General features: G+C 47.6%; 1 protein-coding gene across 4 annotated transcripts in view; it reads right to left on the bottom strand.

Annotated features, from left to right (window-relative positions):
- AGO4 (argonaute RISC component 4) overlaps positions 1-27,702 on the bottom strand; it is a 601,932-nt gene that overhangs the window by 345,577 nt on the left and 228,653 nt on the right. For all 4 annotated transcript variants that reach the window (XM_078681164.1, XM_078681162.1, XM_078681161.1 and 1 more), the window contains exon 9: positions 17,302-17,421. In XM_078681164.1, coding sequence (XP_078537290.1) covers positions 17,302-17,421 — 120 coding nt within the window. The remainder of the gene's footprint in view (positions 1-17,301; positions 17,422-27,702) is intronic.

Here is a 27,702-nt window from a genome sequence, read left to right as displayed (position 1 = left end):
CCGGTTAAAAGTCAGACAGAGCCTTAGCATCCACAAAATGGATGCTGCCACCGAGACACAAGTCTGCCCTCCTGCTGCTGGGAGTCCTCCCAGAGCAGGAGATAAGGACAAAGGGTTTCCTGCCAGGGGCGGTGCCAGCACCGTCCCAGACAGGGTTTTGTGTATTGTAGGTAGGCAGGGCTTTAGAGGAAGGTGACTGCACGTGGCACCCCGGTGCTCACTGTGCATAGGCTGGCTGGAACCAGTTCCAGGGTCACTCCAGACCCTGTGCTGGGGAAAAGCCCGCCAAGGAAGTGGGTGTAACCACCCCCCTCCTGGTCCCACCCATAGGGCAGGACCTAGTCGCGTGCCAGCCCCTTTTTACAGGATAAAGGTAGAGACTGGCCCCCTTCCGAATCAGATCATCTTTGAATCCTGAAACTACTTTCTGCGAAAGGAACTCAAGACTTCTTCCTAAGATTTCTCCCTTGTGACTAAGGAGTAGTCACCCTGCATCCGCAGGCACCATCTAAGAACACTGCGGTCTGCTGTAAGTCCTTCCTCCGGAATCCGACTGCCCAGCTCGACGAGAACCGGCTTCCCTGGCACCTCTGACCTCTACCCACCTCTACAGCCCAGCTGAGAACCGTGGGTGCGACGAGACCTCAAGGGACCGGCCATCTGCAAGACTGCACGACTTCTTTCCAGCAAGCCCGCCGAGTAATCTACTGGTGAGTGCTTTGGGGTCCGAGAAGCCCCGACTCTGAGCAGCTCCAGCTCCGAAGTGCAGCCCCCCAGCATCTCCACGATCTGCGTGGGGCCCTTCTGCTTTCCGCTGCTCACCGCGTTGTTTGGCTACTAGCCCGTTGGCTTGTGGCCTTCCTGACGACGCCCGACGACATTTCTGCTGCTAGTCTGGTTGCTCCAGACTGGCCCTTGCTCCCTCCCAGAAGAGGAGCACCCTGGACCCTCCTGGTCCACTCAAGACGCCATTTTGAGTCCACCGCGTGGGCTTGAATTAGCCAAGGCTTGTTGCCCAATCCTGGGTAACTTCGACGCCAACGACTTCATCCTTCGTGGGACAGCTCGCACCTCCATCCTGGTCGCCGACAACGCCTCCTGGTCCGAGAGACTGCAGAGCCCAGCAGCGCCCACTCACCTGACTGCGGTGACTTCGCCCGGTGCCATCCTGGTGCCCACTTAATCACTGGCTAGTGATTCAAGAACTTGGTCCCCTCTGCTTTCAGGTTTCTTCTTCCTTGATCCAGGCTTGGATCCATCGAACTTTCCTTCACTGGTCGCCTGCCAGCAACTTCCTTCTTCCAGGCTCCTGGTCCGGCAACGAGATCCCCGACGTCTTTTCAGACCTATGCAGCTGCAGCCCCTGGGCTAGGTAACTTCGGCACTTCGGTGTCCCAGTATAGCCTCACTATCCTAGGGTCAGGATCCACTGTAGTTTTCTTCCTACCAGGTCGGGTTCGCCCGTGAACACTAACTTTGTGAATTCTAGCTTCCATAGACTTTGTCCCGCATCCCGCGTGAGAGTGCACACTCTGCACCCGAGTCCCCTGGGCCTCCTAGTAGTAATCTAACGATTCCCTAGTCCAGTCCTAGCGATTCCAAAGCCTATTAGAACTGTTACTTACCTGCTAGTAATTCGCATCCCACTTTTAGCGTATATGGTTTTTCGTGCCCCTCGGGCATTTGTGTAACGTGCCCCCTCGGGCATTTGTGTAACGTGCTAACTTAAAAGTATTTTCGTAAGAGTTTTGTTGTGTGCTTAGCACCCTGTCCTCATAAAGAGTACAGGGTTGTTGTGATTCTAATAAATACATTGTTTATTTTCATAACACTTGTGTGGTGTCCTTTCACTGGGTGTTCAAGGGGTAATGTGATGGTAAAACAGCTGGCTTAACACGCCCTCTAGAGTCTTAGCCTTAGACTGCTCGTATCCATGCTACTAGGATAGCTGGTCTATAAGGTTGACTTACAACCAATCATCAATAAGGGTTGTTTGGACTGATATATAGTGATCACTAGAATAGTGAGCACTGCACATCAGGCCAACTTCTCACAATCACTAACGTGTCTTTCAGATGATCTTTCAGTGGGAACGTGTTGCGGCCAACCAGGAAGAGTGTTTAGTCCTATATTACTGTGATATTCATGTGTAAGGAAGTGGGTTTCTGTTGTAGTAACCCCCCACTTTTTGCCTGACACCTGATGCACTTTTCCTTGGTGTGCCCTGGGTCCCTGCCCATCAGGTACCCAGGGCCTGTGTTCCTTCCCTAAGAACTGTACTAAAGCCTAAACCCAATTGGCATCTCTGGCCACATGTCAGCCCCTGGTAACTGGTACCCTAGGTACGCAGGGCATTGTGACCAGAGAAGACCCCTAAGGGCTGCAGCACTTACTGTGCCACCCATAGGGGCTCTGTACCCCGACACACACACACACACACTGCCTTTGCAGGCTGAGTGTCCTGGTGCCGAACTAAACAAAGTCGACATGGCACACATCCCTGTGTGCCATGCTCACGAACCCACTACCCTGGCATACATTAGACACCCCTCTAGCTGAGTGCCCTATGCCAGTGGTGTGGGCACAGGTGCATGAGCCCTGTGCCCCTACAGTACCCAGGTCCACTCCTGGGCACTAAGTGCAGTGATGCCATTAAGAGTATATGCTGCTGGGAGATTGTCATTACGAACTCCACAGCATCATAATGGCTACACTGAAGACTGACAAGTTTGATATCAAACTTCTCAGCACATTAAACCCACACTGATGCCAATGTGGGATTTAATGTAAAATGCACTACAGAGGGCATCTTAGAGATGCCCCCTGAAACCTAACCTACAATCCACGGCTTGTCTGAGAGGCTGCCACACAGCAGACATGTTGCTGGACCCCTGGGTGGAGAGCCCCCAGCTCTCCTGGGCCTGCAACAATGCATATCCTGGGTGAGGTGCCAAGCCTCCTCCCCCAGGATGGGCAGGGAAAGCTTCAAAGACATTCCGCCTTTGTGAGCTTCTCCAGACCACTTGCTGTACTCAGCAACTGGCCCCCTCCAGTTCTGACCCCCACTCTGGCAGGAAGACAGGCGGGAAACCCTACGTCAGGAAAGGGGGTGTGCCAGTCTGTGCCAACTCCACCCCTCAGGTGGGAGAGGCGAAGTGAAGCACCACTCCGGGCTACTGCCATCTTGAGGATGGGGAGCCCTACCCACTCACAGCTAGGCTCCTGCCCCCCTCCCACAGGAGAGCAGGGTAGAGGGTGTACCTACCCCAGGACAGGGACCTATTGGTCCCTGCCCTCACCCTACATGCAACGCCCCTAAATATAGTATTTAGGGGCACCCTGAACCTTCCTTCCTCAGATCCAGATTGCAACAAGAACAAGAAGACCTGTAGTGCAGCTGCTAATAAAAGAACGACGCCCACTGACTTGGCCCCAGAACCCTACAGGCCTGTTGATCCTTGAACCTGCTACTGCAAAACCCCGGCATCTCCTGCAGACAGCAACCTCGAATACCCCGGAGGGACTGCCTGTCTTAAACCTTCCAAAAGACTGGGACTCCCACGAGCATTGGTTCTGCTCAAACACCAATACCCCTGGTGCCAGCCAGGAACCGCGAATCCAACCACCTCTGCACCTGCTGAGTCCGGCCTGAGTGAACCAAGACCCCGAGAACATACCCGGGGCCTGGGACCAGAGGTCCAGTGCCCAAAGAACCGCCTCGACGAACCAGACGCCTGCAGCCTCAGAACCAGGGACCCCTCCAAACGCAACCAGCTGAGGGTAAGATTTCCAAATGCCAAAAGGCCCCCCTTGCATCCGGCGCCCCACGGCCCCCTGTGCCTTCCTTTGGGGTACCTACCCCTTCTCCAAGATCCCAACTTACCTCTCAAAGTGGTGGTCGGACCTGAAGAATCTCCATCCCCGAGCCAGCAGTCTTTGTTCACTTTTTAACTTTCCCATTGGATAACATGGAGCACTGGACGGCTCAAAAGCACTCTACAGCCAGCCGCCAGAGTGCCGCTGGAAGTGCAGCAACTACCCTACTCTACTTCCCCACTTGCCCTGAGTAAGTGGTCTGGTCAAGACGCCTAGCTAGGGGCATGTCATGAGCCAAAGTGAGTAAAAACTCTGTACATTTGAGGCACTACCATTCTCCTAGTGGCACCAGGTTTGGAGTCTCTGGCCTCAGTATACTGGAGTCCCTCCTCCCTATAGGCTCTGTGGGTGACAATAACATCTCCCTTTTCCTGTGCTTTCAAGTGTTGAACAGGTCAGCTGACCAAGGCACAGCTGTTCCCTAGTGAGTCCCCCTCAGCCTAAGAGCTCAACCTGGTTAAGGATCAATTCCATGGGCTCAGTTTCCTCTGGGGTTAACAAGTTCTCTCCCTGGGGAGAGGGGTCCTGAATCTTTTGCTGTCCAGAAGCTGGTTTCTCAGTCTTCTTACATTTTCTATTGGAAGGTTGGGCCAATCTTTCACGGTACAGCACTTTTTTCACCCTGTTTTTGGCTCCGGCAGCTGGAAGTTTTGGAAAGACTACTACCTGTTCCAGGCCAGTAACTCCCTCCCCCCAGTCTAATATTATCATAGCCATGGCATGGTTAGTAGTAACACTGTCAGCATTGGTGACTGGATAAGACTTTCCAATCAGGCACTGCTCTGGGGAAACTAGTGCGTCTCTCACCATGGTAACACTGGCACCTGTATCCCTCAGGGCTTCTATCCTAGTGCCATTTATCCAGGGGTATTGCAAATACTTCTTTAAGTTGGGAGGCCACACAGCTTAAGTGGCAAACTTAACTTTACCCTGAGTGACTAGAACTGCTTTAGTGTGAATCCTCATTTGCTCTGGGCAGACAGTTGATCCCATCTGGAAATTGGCTACACCTGTACTAACTCGAGGAGGACTAGGGGGCCTCTGGTTAAGACAAGTAGCATCTCCAGTTAAGGGTCCCAACTTCTTACAGTTGAAACACCACTTGCCCTGAGTAAGTGACCAGGAGCCCAGCTCCTACAGCCGCGTGGCCTGCTTGCTTGCTGCCACCAACCAAAAGCCCCATACCCTCCATTGAATTGCATTGGGCCTACCCTGTCTGAACCCGGTTGCCCCTGTGCTGCTGAGGGTTTAACTACTGTACCTTTCCGACCCTGGGAGACCCCAGAGTCCACCAGAACCTTAACTCCACCAGTCGAGTACTTACCTAAAAGCCAATAACTCACTTTCCTTCCATAGGTGAGCACTGACAGGTTTCACTGGAAATTTCTTCCAAGTGTGGAGTTTTGAAACTTTAAAATATTCATCTAAAATCAGCCGAATAACGAACTCCGAATTACTCACCTGTGATCAGGAGAGAAGCCAGTACTGTATCTTTTAGTCCAGTACTGGACCGCAGAAGTAATCCTAACTGTACTTACCAGTTACCTGAATTTTCTTCCATAGGAAACCATTGACTGTTTTTCTGTGAAATGTCTTCTAAGTGTTGATTTTTGCAAACTACAAATATTCTTTAAAAATCGTACCAAATACCAAAACTTAATTACTTACCTGTCTTAGGTAGAGGTCCCAGTGCTGAACATAGGAGTCCAGCACTGGATTACAAAAGTAACGAGAATCTACTTTACCTGTGACTTGAATTTCCTCTTATAAGATAACATTGCTTGGTTTTCACTGAAAAGTTTCTAAGTGTCAACTTTGAAAAAACATTTATATTCTTTAAAAATCACAACTATAACCAAAACACTTTCACGTAACTGTTTTCAGCTTATGTCCCGGGACTGAATCCAGGATCCAGTCCTGTGGTTAGAAAATTAATCCTTAAAGTAATCAACTGCATTTATGTAGAAAAACACATTGAACTCAATGTTAAATTGTGCTTGAAATTGTGTAGCCTATTGCAACCACTGTAGCTATTGTTCTTACAATGTCTATTGTCTTTTTGCAAAGTAATTACCTAAAGTCACTCACATTGAGAAAAGTATATTTTGATATCTGTTCGTTCTAAAATAAAACAATTACATCTTTTGATATAAAACAATTGGCCTAGAGTTCATTTCTTGATGTGTGCGACCATTTGCTGACTGTACAACAAATGCTTTACACTGTCCTCTGATACTGCCCAACTGCTCGACCAAGCTACCACTTTAGAGAGTAAGGTTATATCTAACTTTAGCCTCTCCCATACCTCTGGGGACTGTGGACTCTGTGCACACTGTACCTTACTTTGGTCCAGTATATACAGAGCCATTTTCTTACATCATGCCTATGTCAATGCCTGAGTGTAGGAAGCTGGCTCTGTATATACTATACCAATGTGAAGGATAGTGTGCACAGATCCCAGTGGCACCCCAAAGGTAATCAGAGGTAAAGTTAGATAGAACCCGACTCTCTATTTGTGGTAATGTGTACGAGCAGTAAGTCAGTATCAGAGGACAGTGTAAGCATTTGTTTTTCACACTCAGTCAGCAAATGAATTCACACAGACAACTTCAGACCAATAGTTTTTGTATAAAAAGGTAATTTTATTTTCTAGAACCAAGCAATCCTGGCACAGGTAAGCAATAAGTACTTTACAGTAGTAATGCAACTGAAACAAAGTTTGAATGATAATTGTATATGCACTTTGGTTTGATTTACAGTATGGATGCAGAGAAATGCAATACTTAGTAAATGCAGTACATAGACTTGAATAGGCTTTTTAGTAAAATAGCAGGCGAGTAACTTGATTACTAGGCTTACAGAGAGTAGTATACCTAGATACTACTCTGGGATATTTCCTGAAGACAGGCAAGTAAAATCGTTTGTTAGATTATGCATTTTTAAAGAATTTCTCAAGTTTCTCAAACTCCACACTTTGAAACTTTTCACAGAAAAACAGTCAATGTTATCCTATGGAGGAAAGGAAAATGCTACTTACCCAGTATGCATCGGTCCTTGGCATATAGAGCTGTAGATTCATATGCTTTAGCATAGATCGCCATCTGGTGTTGGGTCCGGATGTTTGCACTTTGTTTTTGTTCCAAGAATACTGCAGTCATAAGGTAGGTGACTCCTTTTTGTGCTAGTGCGCATGGGCATCAGCTCCTACCCCAGATTGTTTTGCCCTAAGGGTGATGGAGTTAGTAAGAGTAGAAAGAGATGTCCATGTATATTTTATCTAAGTAAGATGATACTCAAACAGATAACGGTACCCGGGGAGGCAGGTGGGTGAATATGAATCTACAGCTCTATATGCCAAGAACAGATGCATACTAGGTAAGTAGCATTTTCCATTCGAGGCATATGAGCTGTAGATCATATGCTTTAGCATAGAGTACACAGCAGTTATCGCCTAAGCTGTGGCTAACCCACATCTGTTGCAGTGGTTTGAAATAGTGTTCTTAAAACTGCCTGACCCACACTAGCTTGTAGTTTTGCGAACACATCTACACGATAGTGCTTTGTGAATGTGTGTGGCTTCGACAGTATTGCTGCTTTGCAGATATCATCTAAGGATATGTTCCCTAAGAATGCCATAGAAGCCCCTAGTTTGTGTGTAGAATACACCCTAGGAGGAACTGTTAATGTGCGTTTAGCTTCAATATAGCATATTTGGATGCATTTTACGATCCACAGTGCAATACCTGCTTTTGATATGGGTTGCCTTTATACAGTGCCGAAAAAGCAACAAAAGGATTTAGTTCTTTCAATATAATATAGTACATCTAATGTGTGAAGAGTACATTCTGCCTATGAGTCCGGTTGAGGAAAAAAACACAGGTAGCTCAACAGACTGGTTGAGATGAAAGGCAGAAAAGACTTTGGGTAAAAATTTGGGATTAGTCCTAAGAACCACTTAGAGATGAACTTGGAAAAATGGTTCTTGTATGGTTAGTGCTTGGAGCTCACCAACTCTTCCGAGAGATGTGCTGGCTATAAGGAAGTCTACTTTCCAAGTGAGAAATTGTAGCTCACATTTGTGCAGAGCTTCAAATGGTGGGCCCATGAGTCTTGTAAGGACTATATTAGGATTCCACACTGGAGAAGGTGGAAGTCTAGGAAGGATAATCCTTTTAAGTCATACCATAAATGCCTGGATAGCGGGCACGTGAAACAAAGACAAGTGTTATATGTTTTGTAGGTAAGCCGCTATTGCAGCAAGATGTAACCGTATAGATGTATTAGCTAAATTAGAACGCTGAAGGTGTAATAGGTAGCAAATTATGTTTTGGATTGAAACATAGTGGATTGATTCGATGGTTTGTGTAGTAGATGCCAAATAGTTTCAACTTTGCTGCATAGCATGCTCTAGTGGTAGGGCATCGCGCCTCTTCAATGATGTTCATGCAGCCTGGCGGGAGATTAATGTAGCCAAACTCTAGGATTTCAGGTTCCAAATCGCTGGGTTGAGTTCACTGGGATTTGGAGGCGTTCTCTCCATGGTTCTGAGTGAGAGGCTTGGGGGAGAGGTGTAGTTTTTGGTGCAGAACTACTGTTAGTTCCAATAGGGTTGGGAACCAGGGTTGCTGAGCCCATGTGGGAGCAACTAGGATCCTTGTGAGGGACTGTTGCTTGAGCCTCCGAACCACTAATGGAATGAGTGGGAGAGGTGGAAAAGCATAAGCAAATTTGCCTGATAAATTCATCCATAGCGCATTGCCTTTGGATGATGGGTATGGTTACCTGGACGCGAAGTTTGGGCATTTTGCGTTGTGTTGCGAACAGATCTATTTCTGGATAGTCCACATTTGAAAGAATGGGATCAGAACTTGAGGATGTAGTTCCCATTCGTGGATCTGTGGTCACTGGTGACTGAGCAGATCTGCGATCTGGTTGTTTAATCCTGGGAGGTGTTCTGCAAGGAGATGCATCTTTTGAGGTATGACCCATCTCCAAATGCTTTGAGCTAGGCGTGGAAGCTGGAGTGTGCCCCTCCCAGTTTTTATATTTAGTACATTGCTGTCATTGTCTGTACGGAATAAGACAGCTTTGCCTACTAGATGCAGTTGAAAAGCTTTCAATGCTCGAAAAATCACTAGTAGCTCTAGGTAGTTTATGTGAAGGTGTTTCTGTTGTAGGGTCCATGTGCCATGAACAGTGCGTTTTTGAATAGGAGCTCCCCAACCAGTGAATAATGAGTCTGCTGTTAACGCTAGCTGTTAACGGGGAGAGGTTAACGGGGAGAGGAGTTGGCCTAACGGCTAAGGCGCTCGACCTCGGACCTGGGTTCGAGTCTCGGTAACGACGCCAAACCTCCTGTGATTCTGGGCAAATCACTTAATCGCCCCGTGCCTTAAAATGAAAGTGTGTGTTCTCATGTAAAGAAAACCCCAAAAACATTACTTGTGCTATGTAAAGCGATCGGATACCTGATTCGGTTCAGGTCTAGTTCGCGCTGTATAAAACTCTACCAGAAAAAAAAAAGCTGTGTGGAACCGGGTCAAGGAATGGCTGCCCTTTGGAAAGGGTTTGTGTATTCCACCACTGCAGAGAGCAATGGGTGCAGCAGTCTACCAACACCAGACCTGCCAGCTGACCTTCAGCCTGGTTTCACCGACGTAACAAGAATTCCTGTAGGGGACGCATTTGAAGTCTTGCGTAAGGGACGATTAGAAGTCAAGAAACCATCATGCCGATTAATTGCATCAACACTCGGGCTGGTAGTAGTGAGTGTTTGGGCTGAAATTGTGATATTAGATTTTGCATGTTGAGTATTCTGGCTGGATTGGGGTATGCTAGAGCTTTGCAAGTGTATATTGTATCTCCTAGATATGCTTCCATATTGGACGGCTGGAGGTGAGACTTGGTGTGGTGTACAGTGAATCCCAAGTCGTGAAGCAGCTCTATTGTCTTGTGAGTGTGGAGAATGCAGCTGTGTTGTAATTTTGCTTTTATTAGCCAGTCGTCCAGGTAAGGGAAGACGTGAATGTGCGGTCTTCTTAAAAAGCTGCGACCACTGTGAGGCACTTGGTGAATACACTGGGTGCTGTAGTTACCCAGGAGGAAAGAACATTGAATTGATAATGGTGTCCGTCCACTACGAACCGGAGATATTTTCTGTGAGCTGGGTGAATGGGAATATGGAAGTAGGAGTCCTTTAAATCCAGAGTGGATAGAAAGTCGCCTTATTGAAGCAATGGGAGCACCTGTTGGAGGATGACCATGTGGAAGTGGTCCGACTAGATATATAAAGTTTTAGCTGTCTGAGGTCTAGTATAGGCCTCAGAGAGCCGCCCTTTTTTGGTATTAAAAAGGAGGGAGAGTACACTCCTATTCCCCGATGATGGAAAGGGACTGGTTCTATTGCATGTTTTTATAACAGAGAGAGAACCTCTTGTTTGAGGAGTGTGAGATGTTCTGGTGACATTACACATTGCTTTGGAAGAATATTTGGGAGAGTGTTGCTAAGTTCCAGGCAGTCACCATATTGGATAATTTGTCTTACCCACTTGTCTGAGGTGATGGAATTCCAGACAGGTAGGAACTGCGGAAGCCGTCCCCAGACAGGGGTGGGATGATGAGGGTAGCAGAGGGAAGTCCCTGCTTATTGGCAGGGGCAGTACGGGTAGAATTACCTCTGCTTATTCCCTTATTATTTCCTATGTTGTTTCCTCTAAAATAACCTCTGAAGGAGTTGGATTGGTTATTACCTTTATACGAGGAGGAGGGATTTTCTGATGACCGTGTTTTTGAGCCACCCCAATAAAAGGAGCTGCGAAAGGAACCCCGGTTAGAAGGCAATTGTAAGGCCCGATGGAATTGCAGTTTCTGTATCTTTCTTCATTTTCTCTAATGAAGTGTCTGATGGCCGGAACAGATGCTCATTATCAAAGGGCTGATTAAGTATGGAGGATTGTACCTCCTGCTAGAATCCAGAGATTCGAAGCCAAGCGTGCCTATGTAACAGGATGCTGGTGTTGATGGCACAAGATGCTGTGTCTGCCAAATCTAGTGCGCACTTTATGGAAGTGTTGGTGATGAGCTCCACCTCGTTAGCTTTAGTTTTATACTCATTCGGTAGATGTTGCATGAGTTTTCCCAACTCATCATAGTGAGCCCTATAGCTTGCTAACAGCCGAAGCATTGGCAATGCGCCAAAGGTTAGCCACTTGGGAAGCCACTCTTGCCTGAGTCATCAAAATGTTTTGACTCCTTATCAGGAGGAGGTGTGTCGCCTGTGGTTTGAGAATTAGCTATCTTGCAGGCGTTAGTTACAACCAAAGAGTCCAAAAGCAACTGGCCTTTTATATATGCCGGGTCTGTAGGAGCGGGTTTGTATTTTTATCCACTCTAGGTGTTAGTATTCTTGCTCTAACTGGGTCTTTTAATACTTAGTCAGTGTGGTTTAGTAAGCCCTTGAGCATTGGTAACATGCTAGTAGTCCTTTGTGAATGTGTGAATGTCTCCACAAGAAAATCCTCTTCTATTTAGCAATACCCTCATTTGTTTTTATCCTTGGACTCTGAAAAGGCGTTTGACGCGGTACATTGGCCCTTCCTCGAAGGAGTGCTGTCCAGGTTTGGCTATGGACCTAAGTTTAGGCAGTGGGTGCGGTTATTGTATATGGATCCTAGAGCCAGAGTTAAAGTCAACAGGGGAGGATTTCCCCATAAGAAGGGGGACCAGACAGGGGTGTCTTATCCCCGTTGCTCTTCGCCCTAACCATAGAAGTAGTGGCATGCGAAATTAGGCAGAACAGGGATATTAGGGGCTTTAGAATTGACGGGTCGGACCCGCACAAAGAAAAAATATACAATAGGACGTCGTCCGCATATAGCGATATCACCCACACTTACCACAATTCCGGCGTTATTCACTGTTCTGGGCCATTATGGAGCCCATGCGGACTATCAGATAAATTGGCATTAGTCAATTTTATATGATCCCCAGGGGGGAAGAGGACTGGTCCTATTTGCCTGGGGCGCGGAGAACTACGGACGAGGGATTTGTGTACCTGGGGGTATTCATGACCATGGATAGAGTCTCATATCAGAGGAACGTTAAGCGGGTGCTGGATAATTTTGCAGAGGACGCTGCTAGGTGGAAGGTGCTCCCCCTCACGATCTTGGGCCGCGCCGCCATGTTTAAAATGATTACGCTACCGAGGTTCTTATACGCCTTACAAAATGAATAGTTCCCGCTTCCACGGCAGGTTTTCACCGATATATAAACGCTGAGTTGCGATCCCTGCTGTGGCTGGGAAACAGTGCAGGGTAGCACTGGGAACTCTGCAAAGAAACCAGTATAATGGTGGAATTTCCTTGCCAAACATCGAAGCCTTTTACTGGGCAGAACACCTCACCCTCATAAATGAGTGGTTGCATGCCCCGGCAATGCATCCCACATACTACCTAGAGAGTAGAACCATGGCGCGGCGCACATGCCTACACTACATTTATGGAGGCAAGGGGAAGGAACAATTGCACCCAGCCACTAGGGTTACGCTAGGGATATGGGAGAGGGCGACTAGGGCAATTGGCTGGACACATACACCGATGAGACAGACCCCAATATGGCATTGCACTTGGCTGAAGGAGCTGCACAAGCTGCGTGGGTTCAAGAGATGGGACGACATCGGTATCTCCATATTTGGAGACCTGATGAAGAGGGGGGGAACTGAAGTCCTTCCAGGCGGAATTTGGGCTACATCATTTGCAGTATTTTAGATACACGCAGCTGCGACATGCGTGTCGGGCGGAGGAGGCGCTGGTGGGGCCCCTACCAGAGTATGCACCGCTGGAGGGGCGGCTGCTGCAGGAACACATTCCGAGTAAGGCAGTTTCCCTGACTTATAAAACATTGATCAATAATACACCAGACGGGCTGGTAAAGCTCAAAGAATTGTGGGAGCACGATGTGGGGAGGAGATGGATATGGTGGATTGGGATCCTGCCCTGATGCACCCGAGGGAAGTTGCCATCAAGTCCCGACTGCGGCTTATCCAGTATGAAATTCTGCACAGGGTGTATTATGATAGGGTATGTTTACACCACATGGAGAGGGCTAGCGACACACAGTGCCTCAGATGTGGTCAGGAGAGGGGGGATTTTTACCACACTGTCTGGTTGTGCCCCGTCATACAAACGTACTGGGTGGAGGTCCTGAGGGAGTTGGGGGAGGTCCTAGAAGTCACCCTACTGCTGGATCCCAAATTGGTGCTGCTAGGCATAACGAATGATATCAACCTGAGACGCCCACTCCTGATCTTCATGGTTCTGGCTTTGGTAGTAGCTAAGAGATGTGGCGAGGGCGTGGGGGGCCTCTACCCCGCCATGGTTGGATGAGTGGAGGAGGGGTATGGACCTATACATGGCAGCAGAGAGGGTCACATACAAGGCAAGGGGGACGCCCTAAGAAGTTTAGTGTGTGGGAAGTGGCGCCAATACCATGGCTTGGATGGAGGATTGTGAACCTGGGAGGGTGGGGTACTGGACTGCTTCGGTTGGGAGGCGGGTTTTAACAGGAAATGTTTTTTTGTATGTTGGGCCTCTTGGAGAAGCAAGGTAAAGCCTGGTTGAGAGGAAGACAGGAGTATGGTTCCGCGGGAGGAGGGCGGGGGGATGAAGGGTGGTGGCTGATGGTCTTCTGTGACATGCTTGTTGTGTTCATGCATTGTAGAAAGCAAATAAAAATATTTTTTAAAAAAGAAAATCTCTTCTTGAGGGTCTGAGTGAAGTTCCACACATTGATCTTGAGCAGCCCTGTTAATAAGCTGCGCAAACCAGAGGTTATCAGATGGGGAGGGTCTAGATGGGAGAGGTGTGGCGCCGCGGCCAGGGCGACTGACGCTGGAATCTGGGGATCAGGGTTCGATCCCCGGCTCCAGGTTAGCCCAGCACCATGCGACTCTGGGCAATAGCTTGCTTAATCTTCCAGACGGCCCCCAGCGCCTAGAGACCCTAACGGGTGATTGTGCGCTATACAAATGTGGATTATTATTATTATTAGATGGATAGAGGTCTGGGTCGTTATCCTGGTCTGGGGCTTTATCATAATTGTCCCAGGGATCAGGTTCCTGCGGTATGTCATGTGGCACATAATGGTCCTCATCCCCATCTTCCTGTGTATCAGGTGATCATTATACCATCAAATCACCACCACCTCCATTATCAAATTTGGGTTAGGAGAGGGAGGTATGTAAGGGGGAGAAAGGTTAGTACCCATTTCCTTTTTTAGAGGTATAGGATGATCCTCTTAGATCCAGCTTCCGTTTCTTAATTAGAATGACTTGGAGGTGTCCAGTTTTAGGGTCAATGTGGAGTCTTTTGTTTGGGATCCAAAGGTAGCTGTTCGGGTAGCAGTTCTTTGGATGGGGTTGATTTAGGTTGAGGATCTTTGGGCGCCGAATGTTTTGAGTCGGGGTCCTTTTTAGCATGTTTCGGCTCTGAGCCTTTAGGTGTGGGGTGTTTCGGATCAGAGTCTTCAGGTGTGTATTTCGGCTCTTATGCCTTTGGTGTGGATTTCAGCTCTGAAGTTTTCCTTACGGGTTTCGGCTCCGAAGCTTTAGGTTTGGAGGCTTTCAGCTCCGGGTCTGTGTTTTGTGGGCTTCGGCTCTGAGGACTTCGTTGTTGAAGATGTTTTCGGTGCCGGTGTGGTGGAGACTGGCAAGTTCCAGTATTTATGTCTCAGTGTTGGTTCGGCACCGGAAAGAGGCAGACTCTAGCCCAAAGGCTTATCTTTCGTGGCCAAGTCAGAGGGTGAGGCGTCTGAAACTTTCTCGGTGCAGACCTGAGCCGCAGGTTTTGGGTGAGTGGGCACAGGGAGATCTGTACTCATGGTACGATGACCTGGAGTGATGGTTGGTTCTTCTTCCATGTCTGAATCGGCTTTGGACACAGACTAGTTCTTCATGATCTGGCTGGTGGGAATCAGAATCGTCGCCAAAGATGTGTGGTACGGAGCGGCTGGTGCAGTGAATTTTTTGGCATCGAGCCAGACAGTCATCAATGCTTTTCTTTGATCAGAATGACGGCCATGCTAGTCAGACCTTTACGTTGTGTTGCGGGGGATAGGCAGAGGTTGCAGACCGCGTGCAAGTCAGTGTGTGGAAACTTAGCACAACACCCGGGACATAACTTGAATGGAGTCAGTTCCAGCACTGCTGGCGTGGTTGGCACGGGTAGGCCCGATGGCCCGCCTCGAAGTTCAACTGGGAACCGCGATCGATAGACAATACAGTCGAGGGTAGAGGATTGCACATCGAAGGGTTTTGAAAACTAATGAATCACAGCAATACACATCTGAACCTGATGGCGGAAAAAACCCAATCTGGGGATGGAGCAGATGCCCATGCGCACTATCACCGAAAGGAGGATTCACCTACCTCGTGACTGCAAAGACTTCTTCAAACAAAAACAAGTGCAAACATCCGGACCCAACACCAGATGGCGATCTACGCTAAAGCATATGATCTACAGCTCCTATGCTTCGAACATAGTGTTATCGTTTTTGAGATAAGTATTTGGTAGTGGGAGTTGAGGTTCAGGGGGTAGACTCGGGGGTCCACCAGGGTCAAGGATGCACTCTATTTACACCCTCAGCGGCACTAGGGCGGCCAGGTGCAGAGTGCTGAGGCCCAGTGTTATTCAATGGGGGATAGGGGGCCTCCGGTTGGTGGCTGCTGTCAAGCAGGCCACTTGGTTGTGGGAGCAAAGCTCCTGGACTTTAGCTCAGGATAAGTGGGGAAAACAAAGTAGCACCAAAGGTGTACCCTCTGATGCACTAGGGAGGCCGGGTGCAGGGTGCGGTTTCAACGTCAGACACCCAGTTGTTTTCAAAGGAGAACCTCAAGTTTGTAAAAACACTGCAGGCTTGAGAACGAAGGTCTTCTGGGTGCGACCACCACTTCGAGAGGTAAGTTGGGAAGTTAGGGGTTGGTTAGGCACCATCTGTTTGGGCACACAAGGCCGTGGGGCATCTGGTGCAGGGGTACCTTTTGGGTCAGATCTTACCAGCTCCTGGTTGCGGTTAGGGGGCCTTCTGGATTTAGACTGCAGGTGTCGGCTGGCGGCTTGGCACCTCGTCCAAGGATGTGCATGGTTTTACGCCCCAGAGAGCAGCAGGCTCTCGACCCAGGGGGTCCTGAAAGCAGCCACTCTGCCCTGACAATAGTGGTAGGTTAGTTTTCAGGGGGCATTTCTAAAATGCCATCTGTGTGCATTTTTCATTAACTCGTTGACCGCGGTTAGAATTCCGCCGCGGTGCGGGTGATTTATGACTGGGCATGGTCAGGACAGCCCCCGGCCGTCCTCCGCACACGCCCACCGTCCGACGCATGGAAAGGGTTAAATCCTACACAGGCATCAGTGTAAATTTAATGTGCTGAGAAGTTTGATACCTAACTTCAATGTAGCCATTATTGTGCTCTGGAGTTCATAATCAAACTCCCAGCACCATATACTTATAATGGCAGCAGTGCACTTACAATGTCTTAGACACTGTAGGGGTACAAGGGTCATGCACCTGTACCCTCACCACTGGTATAGTGCACCCAGCTAGAGGGGTGACTAACCTATTCCAGGGTAGCAGGTTGTAAGCATGGCAGACATGTGCCATGTCAACTCTTCACTTTGTTCTGCACCAAAACACGCTGCAGGCAAAGGCAGTGTGTGAGTGTAGTGTTACAGGACCTCTAAGGGGGGCACAATAAGCGCTGCAACCCTTAGAGGCCTTCTCTGGTCACAGTGCCCTGGGTGCATGTGGTACCATTTACCAGGGGCTGAACTGTGGCCAGAGATGCCAATTGGGTTTAGGCTTCAATGCAGTTTTAGGGAAAGAACGTAGGCCCATGGTACCTGATTGACTGGGTGTGCCCTGGGATCCTGCTAAAGTACATCAGCAATTCAGCATAAAGTGGGGGCAACCATGTAGAAAAAGGGCACTTTCTCACACTGGGTTGAGGTTCATGGCTAAGAAAATCAGACCATGGTCTGAAATTTTCAGTCTATGATAGCATACTTTTTCACTATTTTCCTCTACCATGACTCAATGTTTCAGCGATAGTCTGGCCCTTTTTCTACTGAATGCTTTGCAAGGGAGCAGATGCAGGACTTCTTCAAGACTCAAATCAGCTATTTTAGTAGGTACACGGTAAGGGAGATCATACATGAATCACTTCCATTGGATCATATTGTGTCATATGAGCCAATGGAAGAACCATTATGCAATCAGACAAATGGGACATCTGTACTGTTCATTTAGCAATAATGCCCAACCAGAAGACTAACAAAAAATATTTGAGGGGCAACTAGACAAAAACAAAAGCGCAACTTTGGGGTGAAGTCGTGCCCTAAATATATCAATGGTGAAGTTCGTAGCATTACTCACCAAACGACTTATTTCTTCTTGCCTGTCTGGAGCAGATCTTGCAGTTGCTTTGATCATCGTGGATGTTTGATTGTCTGTCAGCTTCTTGATACACCGCTGGCCTGCGACAATATTACATACCTGGGGAAACAATCCAGAACCTTACCCTGTGTCTCATTGAATCTCTCCTGAAACAGAGGCCACTAAAAAGAGTTCTAAAACATTCACACTACCAACTAGCCTCCAATGTTTTTAACTACCCATTTCATGAATCGTTAGCAAGGCAAACTTAACCTAGCTCTTTAATAGTATAAAATTAGGCCAACTTGACAAAAGTTATGCCACAGAAGTACAGTTGATAAGATTAAGCAGTGCAGGTACAATAACATGTGCTTACTAGCAAAGAAAAAGACCTTAAATGAAATATCCTTATTATATGGCTCCCAATACCAGTGCACTTATATAAGCATTAGCCTTCGAGCCAAATAAGGAATGGAGACACTGGGCTGGAAGAAGTCATCTGTACAGGAGCACACAATTCGGTCAGTGGGGGAAGCATACGTGAGCTCTGATCTCCAGGGCCTAAAGCTGACAATTTAACCAGATAACCACAATTCCCTTCTTTAAATTGTGTGCCATACTAGTGAATGCCTTGGATATAAACAATCGTAAAACTGTTAGTGCATGACCCAGACATCTGTCAGACAGACTATTCATCACCCCCTTCTTAGTCCCCTGCCTAAATTAAAAGGACTGTCAGAAAATAAATTAGTTCATTAATTCCAGTTCTCCAACATTGGTATCTTTTATATATTCACCTCCTCCAGGTGGTGCAGGGCAGATGTCTTTCAAAGGTAGATGGAGTCCTCACTCTTCCCTGAGGGGACACTCAGCGTGTATTGCTTTCAGTAATGCCAAAGCAGATAGACAAAGCTATCCCAAGTTTGGACAGGGCTTGAACTTTTCGTGGTTGAGCAAATGATACAAATAGCAGGTCTGATGTGCGTATGTCATTTGACCTGTCCATATGGAATTTGAGACATCTATAAAAATTTAGCAAATGTAATTATCTTTCTGCTGGTGAGTATTGATTGGGAAAGAAGGATCCAAGAATGACAGGCTCATTCAGCTGGAAGTCAGCAGGCACATTAGGAATTAATTCAGGGTTGGATTTGAGCACCACTTGGTCATTAGTGAACCGGAGAGGGGGTTCTCGGGTTGGTGAATGACTAAATTGCTCCTCCTCTCCTAGCGGATTTCAGCCAAAAGTGCTGTCTTCCATGAAATACATTTCCAGTCTGCTCTACGTACCAGCTCAAAAGAAGGAAATATCAGCTGACGTAGGACTAGATTAAGCTCTCATGGAACTGGAGGATGTCAAAGAGGTGGAAAAGTTTAAAGAGCTTTCATAAATTGCTTAATGATCCTTTGTGAAAACAGCAGACATGAAATGGTTAGCCCTTCTAAACTTGAAGATTGCAGCCAAATGTACCCCAACTGAAGAATATTTGAGACATTTGGCCAAATTCAACAAATATGGCAAAATCTGAGAAGGCTATTTTTAGGGGATGATGACCATTGTTCCTGCACCAGACACAAACACTTCTACTTAGCATTGCAAGTCTCATTTCAAGATGAAGCACAAGCCTTCACCAGAATCCGATTACACTACGTGGTCAGTTACCAATGCGGTCAAATTCAGCAACTTAGGATTGTGCTAAAGAATTGCTCCTTGATGTGTGGACAATATCCTGTGATGCACCTTCAAAGAATGGCTCGGCGTGCTGCCAACTGCAGCAGCTCGTTGTACCGGTATGGGCAAGGTCACTCCTGAGCAATGAGGATCAGATTCCAATGATCTCTTGGCTCCCTACGGATGATCATTGGTTCATACGTGTGAGGAACCTCTTTTCCTTCCTGCAGACCTCCTGTAAGTATGCCTTTGGTTTCGATTAAAGGAGAATCATTGAATGTATCCAGACTGAGGATCATAAGGGAGTCCTTGACCTCCATGCTGGCTGAATCCTGCTCTGAAATTTTGTGATATCCATGAGCCACAAAACGTATCTGCTATACTGCAACAGCCTCAACATCTTTGCTGTATCAGTGTCAGTTTTAAGGACCAACTGAATGTTTACCAAAAAAGAGTTAACCACCCAAAGGCATGTCTCAGATTTCAGACTGGAAATCCATACGGAAGGCTCTGGATTTTAACAATCCGTGCCTCCTTAGTACAGTCAATCCTGCAAACTGGCAAAAACCTGTATTTGAAGCATCAATCGCCACATCAATAATGAAAGCGGTTGGTGCTCCTTCCTTTACGATCGCTCTCGCCATTTACCTCGGACCCTAAGGGATTATTAGATGCAGTAATGACGCTGTATATTATGCCACATTTGGTGATCGGAACAAACTAGAATCGCCAGAGCATTGGCTGTGTTATTTGAGGTAGCTACCATATAACAAATTCTCCGACCCAGATCATCAATACATTTGATAGCTAGTATAATTGGGGTCTTGGTCCTTCTCTGGGACGCCGAAGCTATTACTGAAAACTGTCTGGTACGACCAGTGAGGCAAGCCGGAGCTGAACCCGGGGCTTGGTGTTTCTTTTACAGATGTGGTATGACCGCTGGAACTGTAGCAGGTGTCATTCATCCTTTTCAGACCTTAGGACTAGACTTAATCAAGATTAGGTAGGATTTAACGTAGTTCCGAGGCTGCTCCTTAAAGTAATATAGGCTACAGAGGTCATCAGTAGGTTGAATTTCTTGACAGCTCTTTCAATAAACAAATGAAATATCGGTAACATCTTGTGGCATTGACCATAATTTTCACAATAAAATCTCACCCATCATTCCTGCCATCACCGTCTCAAGGTAGCTCACCTTCCTCTCCTACATCAGAATAGGTGAAAACATTAGAGTAAACATCAGCAATGTCTACGCCATGGACCGATCACCTTGGCTTTGAAGGAAGTGGTAGCAGTGAAGGATGCCTAGGGAGTGAAACTAGTAAAGGAGCAGGTTGAGAAGGGAGGACAGGAGCAGTAGGTAACCACATATTAGGTAGCTGGTTCTGTGTAACATCTAGATGGATTGGATTCTGCCTCTAATTAAGAACTTCCAGACTTGTACTTCCGTTGACACACATTCAATGTAGCACTCGTCACTGTCCATTGCGTTGTGGAAAAGTAAATTTTGCCATGTTCTGTGTCCCTACGCGTCCTCCATCATATGTTATCTGTGCATGATTAATATGCATATGTTATTCCCCATGTTCGATTAAAGACGCAATTATAGTTGTGTCCACCTTTAGTATGTCAGTTTCCAGTTCTCGTGAATACTACGAATATCAGGCCTATGTAAAGCTACGTTGCCACGTTTCTCAGTGTGCACGTTATTCCATTGTAAAATCTCCGTTTCTAGGCCTCAAGAGGGCCTGGACACCAGATTCAGCTCCTGTCCCCTGAAGCCTCGCTGAGGAGCGATACAGCCCCCGCCCGTATCCTCGACCCTTCACTTACTTCCTGCCTCGCAGTGCCCGGTTCAGCCTGGCTCTGCCTCTGAGTCTGCCAAGAGTATGTTATGATTCCAGTTATCAGTTCAGTCCTCCTTCTCTGCATTCCTAAAGCTACTGAACTGCATCAATAGTTTCCGTCATTTTCTAGCCTCTACGTCTCCATGTAAGAGAAATACTGCATTTAATGATCATTTAATATTCTTCATCACGCACTACATGTAGAATAATGCATGCTCCAGTCTTAGAGTCTGATCGCCTTTACCCCGATAACATTTGGATTCTATCAACATGTTCTCTAAACATCAGATACTAGATACTGCTTAGGTACATGTCGCCCTGACTCTCCAGACTTCAGTCTCTGCTCCTAGCACAGAGTTCATAGCCCCCAGCTTCTCCTAGTAACACGTCATTGCCAGTTTGCGCGCACCATCAGGTTAGAGGTCCCGGCTCCTTAGGTAGCCCCCTCCATGTTTCCGCCCCATTCATGACATATTCTGTTACGTTTGCATCACATGTCTATGTATACGCCCTGTTACACCTCTTTTCACCCTTATCTTTCGCGACTGCTACGCGTCACGCCTATTGCTCCACCCACTGCCACGCCTATTGCGATGTAATGCTATGTGTTTGAGTTATGTATATATGCTCATGTACTGTTATTAAAAAGTTATCCTTCCTTCCGCCGATTCCGATCCTGACCCCGGCAGCGCTGCCAGGGCTGCCATCCTAGTTCTGTGCAGGTTGTCCTGTTCCTGTCCTTTATGCTGTATTAAACCTGCAAAACTCCTACTACCTCGAATCTTGACTCTTATTTATTGAGCTATCTGTTATTCATTTATGCATTCAAAAAGAGAGGTATTATTTATTTATTTACCACAGCGTCCTTTCAAAATCTAGGACAGATCTCACAACGAATTGTTTTGTGCTATAAGCAGTCAGTGATGCATGCATAAGCACTAGCTTTTTCTTCTTGAGAAGACCAATAAATGTACTGGAAGCACATCCGCCTCCCTTAAAAGTGAAAAAACCTTTTCTCCCATGTTATTTGACGGCGTGGCTCCCAACAGTGATGCAGTCAACAGTATGCTCAAAATTGACTGAATGCTTGACAGTGACAGTTTTGTCATTGACGACAATGGTGTCATCTTAGAAGATTTCTTCTTAGTTGACAAATGATGTAGGAAGCTGGCTCTTTATATGGTGTATCAAAATGAGATACCCTGTAAAGAGCCCAGGGTTCCCTTAGGCGTAAACAGTGGCTTGCTATGGCAATCCCATGGTGTTAAGGGTTAGTGTGGTCGAGCATACTTAAGCTTATCTGCAAGACATCTGAAAATACACACAACAGTAAATGAGAGGCTACTCAAGCAGGAGATCCACATCAATTTATAGAAATAGCACTTATCTTTATTGAGGTTTAGTCATCAGAAGAAAATTGTTCCGGTAAGTACGTTTTAAAATATGAATTCTTTTCAAGTTCATGAAGTCGACAGTGCAATTTGAGGCCAGCAATGTTTTTCTATGGGAGTAAAAGTCAAAGCACCATTCCGGTATAGGACAGGGACTTCTCCAGGATTGAAGGCGATTGGTGGGCAAGACCCAAGACTGCACCAGCGGAGGCACTAGAGTGGCCGGGTGCAGAGGTGCAAAACAGCGTCAGGTGGCCAATGTTATTCTACTGAGAACGGTTGGGGTAAGAAGTCTGTAGGCTTTGATTGGGGGACGAGTTTGGCTGACTCAACCGGGAGGCTCAGGGACACTTTTGGTCCTCTTCTCCACATCCCAGTGGAGACTGGTACAGGTGTCTTTAAGCATCAGTTTTCTTACCTGGAACTGTTTTGGTAGAGGGGGGCTGCGTGCAGAGGCTGCAGGCGACATCTGAGGGTTATCGAGGGGTGAAACCACGAAGGAATCAGACTCTGGAGGATCTTGATGGCACAGTTTGCCCACTTCCACTCGGGCTTGGAGTAACAGGTGCAGTTGTGACATCAGGAATCAGGTTTTGGCAGGCCCGAATTCCTCAGAGTCCTTTCTTTGGAGTTTCTGTAGGATGCAGGGAACAGTTCCACAGGAGGTCTTAGTTCTTTAAGGCAGGCAGTCTTCCCAGTTTTTGGAGGCACAATTGCAGGATGAGGCTTCTTTAGCACAGTTTAGACCAGGAAAAGCTGACAGGCCGCAGGGCTCAGTCCAAGTCAGTTGATCTCTTCAGTCTTCTGCTTTCACGGCTCTTCAGTATCCGATGGTGGTCAGGAACTGCTCCTCTGGTGACAGGGGCTAGCCTAAAAACTCAATTCCGAGGCATTGTTATTGTTAACGAATAGTTTCTTACCCGTCAGTGTAGTTTTGCAGCTTGAAGATCTTTCTGGATTCACTAGGTTGTGCATTATTCCGCGGTCTAGTGGTTGGGTCCGGAATCGTGTACTTTGTGATGTCGGCACGCTTCCTGCGGAGGCTCCCACCTTTGGGTGCCATCTTCGGATTCTTTTTTCTTGTTTTTGTGTTCGGTTTGTGAATCCTTTGGCAATGTTTTCTATTTCGTCTTCCAGTAAGTGATTTTTCCGCTTTGTCCTTTTAAGGTGTCTCTTTCTATATTGACTTTGTATTACCACCTTGTTCTCCTGCCTCATCTTTCTGGCGGAGGTGGGTGGGCTCGCTAGTGAATCCAGAAAGATCGTCAAGCAGCAAAACTACACCAACAGGTAAGAAACTATTCGTTTTGCAGCGTGAATCTTTCTGGATTCACTATGCTGTGCATAGACTTTGTAGCAGTTTGTTAGTTATGTGGTGGCTGGGTGGAAGATGAGCGTTGGCTGTTGAAAATATGTTTAGCACCTTCTGTCCTACTTGTGCCTCATTGTTCATTTGTATATCCACACAGTAGTGCTTAGTGAACGTGTGCACTGAAGCCCATGTTGCCGCCAGGCATAGGTCTTGAATGGGTGTTAGCAGGAAGGCTATTGTTGCTCCTTTCTTCCTGGTAGAGTGGGCTCATGCCCCTTCTGCTAGTTCTTGGCATGACTTTTTGTGGCAGAATTGTATAGTTTGTGTGATCCATCGTGCAATGGCTCCCTTTGCGACTGGTCTACCCAGGAAACTGCTTGCGAAGGACAAAGAACTGCTTTGTTTTCTTGTGCTCTTTAGTTTTTTCTATGTAGTGCATTACTGCTTTTCTAGTGTACAGGGTGTGAGGGCCCTCTCTGCGCTTGTGAACGGTTTCTGAAAGAAGCTTCGTATTTGTACGGTCTGGTTCATGTGGAACCTCAACACCACCTTTGGCATAAAGTGTGGGTCAGTTCTCATTACCACCCAATTATTGTGTATTTGAATGTAGGGTTCTTGTAGTGTTAGCGCTTGTAGTTCGCTTACCCTCGCAGCGAAGTGATTGCCACCAGAAAAGTGGTCTTCATTGTCAGCATTTGTAGGGAGACCTTATGGATGGGTTCAAAGGGCGCCTTCATGAGCTGTTAGGACTAAATTAAGGTTCCATGCCGGTGGTGACATCCTCTTAGGTGGTGCGATCCTTTTTGCCCCTTCCAGGAACCTCTTTACTATCTGTGATGTAAAGAAGCTCTTTCCTGTCTCTCCTCTTGTGTAGCCTACTATCGCTGCTAGGTGTACTCTTAGCGAGGATGAAGTTCCTTTTGCTTTCAGCAGGTGCGTGAGATATCTTAGCACGTTGATTCCCTTGTCATCTTGTGTAGCTTCTTCTTGCTGCACCATTGTGTGAACCTCTTCCATTTTGCCACATAGCACCTTCCTGTGCTAGGTCTCCTTGCCTCCCGTTCCACCCGCAGGGTGCTCTCAGGTAACCTTAGGTGTGCAAACTATGTCTTCAAGAGCCATGCCGCTAGGCTGAGGCTCTCTGGCTCTGGGTGTAGTACTTCTCATTTTCGCATGGAGTGCAAGTCTCTTCCCGACCTTGTGGGGTGGTCCCTGTGCCATTTCCATTATCTGTGAGTACCAGGTCTGCCTGGCCCACTGGGGTGCCACCAGGATTAGTGTCATGCTGCTGGTTCTGCACTTGAGTACTCTATATCAGCAGTATCGGGGGAAAAGCATAGGCAAATGTCTTTGACCAGCTTATCCAGAGGGCATTCCCCTGGGATCGCTCCTCTGGTTGCCTGGATGCGAAGTGTCTGCATTTTGCATTCCGGTGTGTTGCAAATAGATCTATTGTCGGTGTTCCCCACCTCCTGAATCGCCTTTGCGTTTCTTGTGCATGGAGCTCCCACTCGTGGGATGTTGAAGTCTGTCTGCTGAGCCAGTCTGCTTTCACATTGTCCTTCCCTAGTAGATGTATGGCTAGCAGGTCTATATTGAGTGGGATGGCCCATCTCCAAATTTCCTGTGCTAGGTTGGACAGTGAGACTTAGTGTTCCTCCCCGTTTGTTGATTTAGAACATCGTTGTTGTGTTGTCTGTATCAACGCTCTCCGGTTGTACAGTTGTTTCTGGAATGCCTTCAGGGCGACTAACGCGGTCTTCAGTTACAGGTAGTTGATGTGTCTGACTGAATCTGCTGGCATCCACAGACCCCTCACCTTGAGTTTGTTCATGTGTGCTCCCCATCCCTTCTAGGATGCGTCTGTGGTATTGGTCACCGTTGGGTTTGGTGGTGCCTCGTTATGTTCTCCCTGTTCCACCACATAATCTCCTCCTGCACTGCGTGCGTTACAACCACTAGATCTTCCCAACTTCCTGTAGCCTGTGAACATTGCAGTTGCAGCCATTCCTGGAATGGTCTCATGTGGAGCCGTATGTTGGGGACCAGGTATATGCAGGACACCATCATCCCCATGATCTTGCTCGCTGTCCTCACTGTCAGAGCTCGCCCCTTCTGGTAGCGGCGTGTCTCCTTCAGCAGGGCCAGTGTTCTCTTGTCGCTGGGGAACACCTAGCACTGTATGGTGTTGATCTGTGCCCACAGGAAGATCTTCACTTGCTGTGGTTCCATTGAGTATTTTCCCCAGTGTATGGAGAATCCCAGGTCTGTCAGTGTCTGTGACCTGCTGTGTGTGTTCCTTGCATGTCCTGTGTGAACTTGCTTTTATTAGCCAGTGGTCGAGGTAAGGGTATACATGAATCCCTTCCCTGCGCAGGTACGCTGCCATGGCTGCGAGACATTTGATGAACACCCTTGGTGCGGACTTTAGTCCGAAGGCTAGGGCTGTGTCTGGTAGTGTTCTTTGTTGATGGTAAATCTTAGAGGATGTTTGTACTGCCTGTTCATTGGAATGTGCTGGTAGGCATCTTTGAGGTCTATGTGGACATGAAGTCCCCGTCCCTTATCTGAAGAATGACCTCTTGGAGGGATGTCATTTTGAACTTGTGTCTATGTATTTGTTTAGGAACCTTAGAACCAGGATGGGCCTTAGCGTTTCGTCCACTTTTGGAACTAGGAAATAGTTTGAGTACAGTCCCTTGTTCCTTTCTCTGAATGGAACTGGTTCGATGGCCTCTTTTCGGAGGAGTTCTTGTGATTCCTCTAGGAGTAGCGCTAGTTCTTTTCCTGAATGCGCCTTCCTTTTCGGTTTTCTGTTTGGTGGTTTCTTTCCAAGTTCTATGCAGTATCCGAACTGAATGATGTTTAGTATCCATTTGTCTGTAGTTCTCTTCTTCCACTCCTGGAAGAAGTGTCTTAGCCTGCCTCCTACTGGTGTTACATGTTCGTCGATGTTTGGTCCGTGTAACTCCCTCTTGTTGTCCTTGTTGTGCTCGACCCTCGGAGGGGTCGTGTGGGTGGGCCCGCTTGGCGTGACAGTCACTTTGAGGTGGGTTGTTGGCCCCCTCTTCTTGTCTGCCCTCATCCATTCGCCCTCCCGCGAAAGGACTGGCCCGAGGCTGGTACTGCCAGGTTTGCTTTTGCTGCCCCTGCTGGGATTGGTGATCGCCCTGGTGCACGTGCTGGAATGTCTGGTGTGACGTTCCCGGCTGGTTTCCTTCCGTTTGGTCTCTGTGTCGGGGTACCTCTTCTCATCCCTCTGAATTGTAAAGCCCCCATGGACCTTGCAGTTTCATTTTCTTTCATGAGCTGGGTGAGTTTCCCATCCACCGGTGCCCCGAACAGTGTCTCTCCATTGAAGTGAGTGCTTAGAATGTTGTTCTGCACTTCCGGCTTGAAGCCGGAAATCCTAAGCCAGGCCTGCCTTCTTTATGTGTTTCCTATCATCATAAGTCTGCTGGCTGTGTTAGCCCAATCCTAGGCCATTTTCAGGCATGCATTTGCTATATTTTACCCCTCTTCCACCAGGTGTGATTCCCTTTGCTGGCATTCCTCTGAGCAGTTGCCCCATCTCGTCCCAATGTTGGTACTGGTATCTGTTCAGTAGGGCTTTGGAGTTCGCCATGTGCCAGTGTACTGCTGCATTTCTCCATCTTTCTCCCAGTCAGGTCCATTCTCCTGCTTTCTCTGTCTGGTGGTGGGCCTGAAGTTGTTGGCACGTTTGCCCTCTTTCTGGCTGTTGCCGCAATAATGGAGTCCGCCGTGATGGACCCCTGGATGTAGGGAGGATCCTGAGAGGAGAGTTTGTATTTTTTCTCTGTCCTAGGTGTGACAGACCTGCAGGTTTTGGATCTTTGAGCCTCTCTCCCTTGGTCCATGACACTCGGAAGCATGGGGAGGAACTGACTTTGTTTGAGTGGGGAGCAGGGTCTCTAAAAAGGAAACATGCCTTTGGTTTTTCCTCCTCCAATTTGACTCCATAGGCCGCTGCCGCGTTCTTGATGACCAAGGTACACGCCCCAATGTCATCTGGTGGCAAAGGCCTCAAAGGATAAGTCTCCACTGGCTCTTCCAGATTTTCGGAGTCGTTGTCCTGCCATTCCATGTCTTGTGTCGGAGGATGCTGAGCCGAAAGTCGTTCGCTGGTCATAGTCTCCTTCTTCCTCATAGTATAGGCCC

The sequence above is a fragment of the Lissotriton helveticus genome, chromosome 3_1 (assembly GCF_964261635.1).
Source record: "Lissotriton helveticus chromosome 3_1, aLisHel1.1, whole genome shotgun sequence".
Lineage (NCBI taxonomy): Eukaryota > Metazoa > Chordata > Amphibia > Caudata > Salamandridae > Lissotriton > Lissotriton helveticus.
The sequence above is the reverse complement of the archived record's forward strand: the minus strand, read 5'-3'. Positions and strand labels throughout refer to the sequence as shown.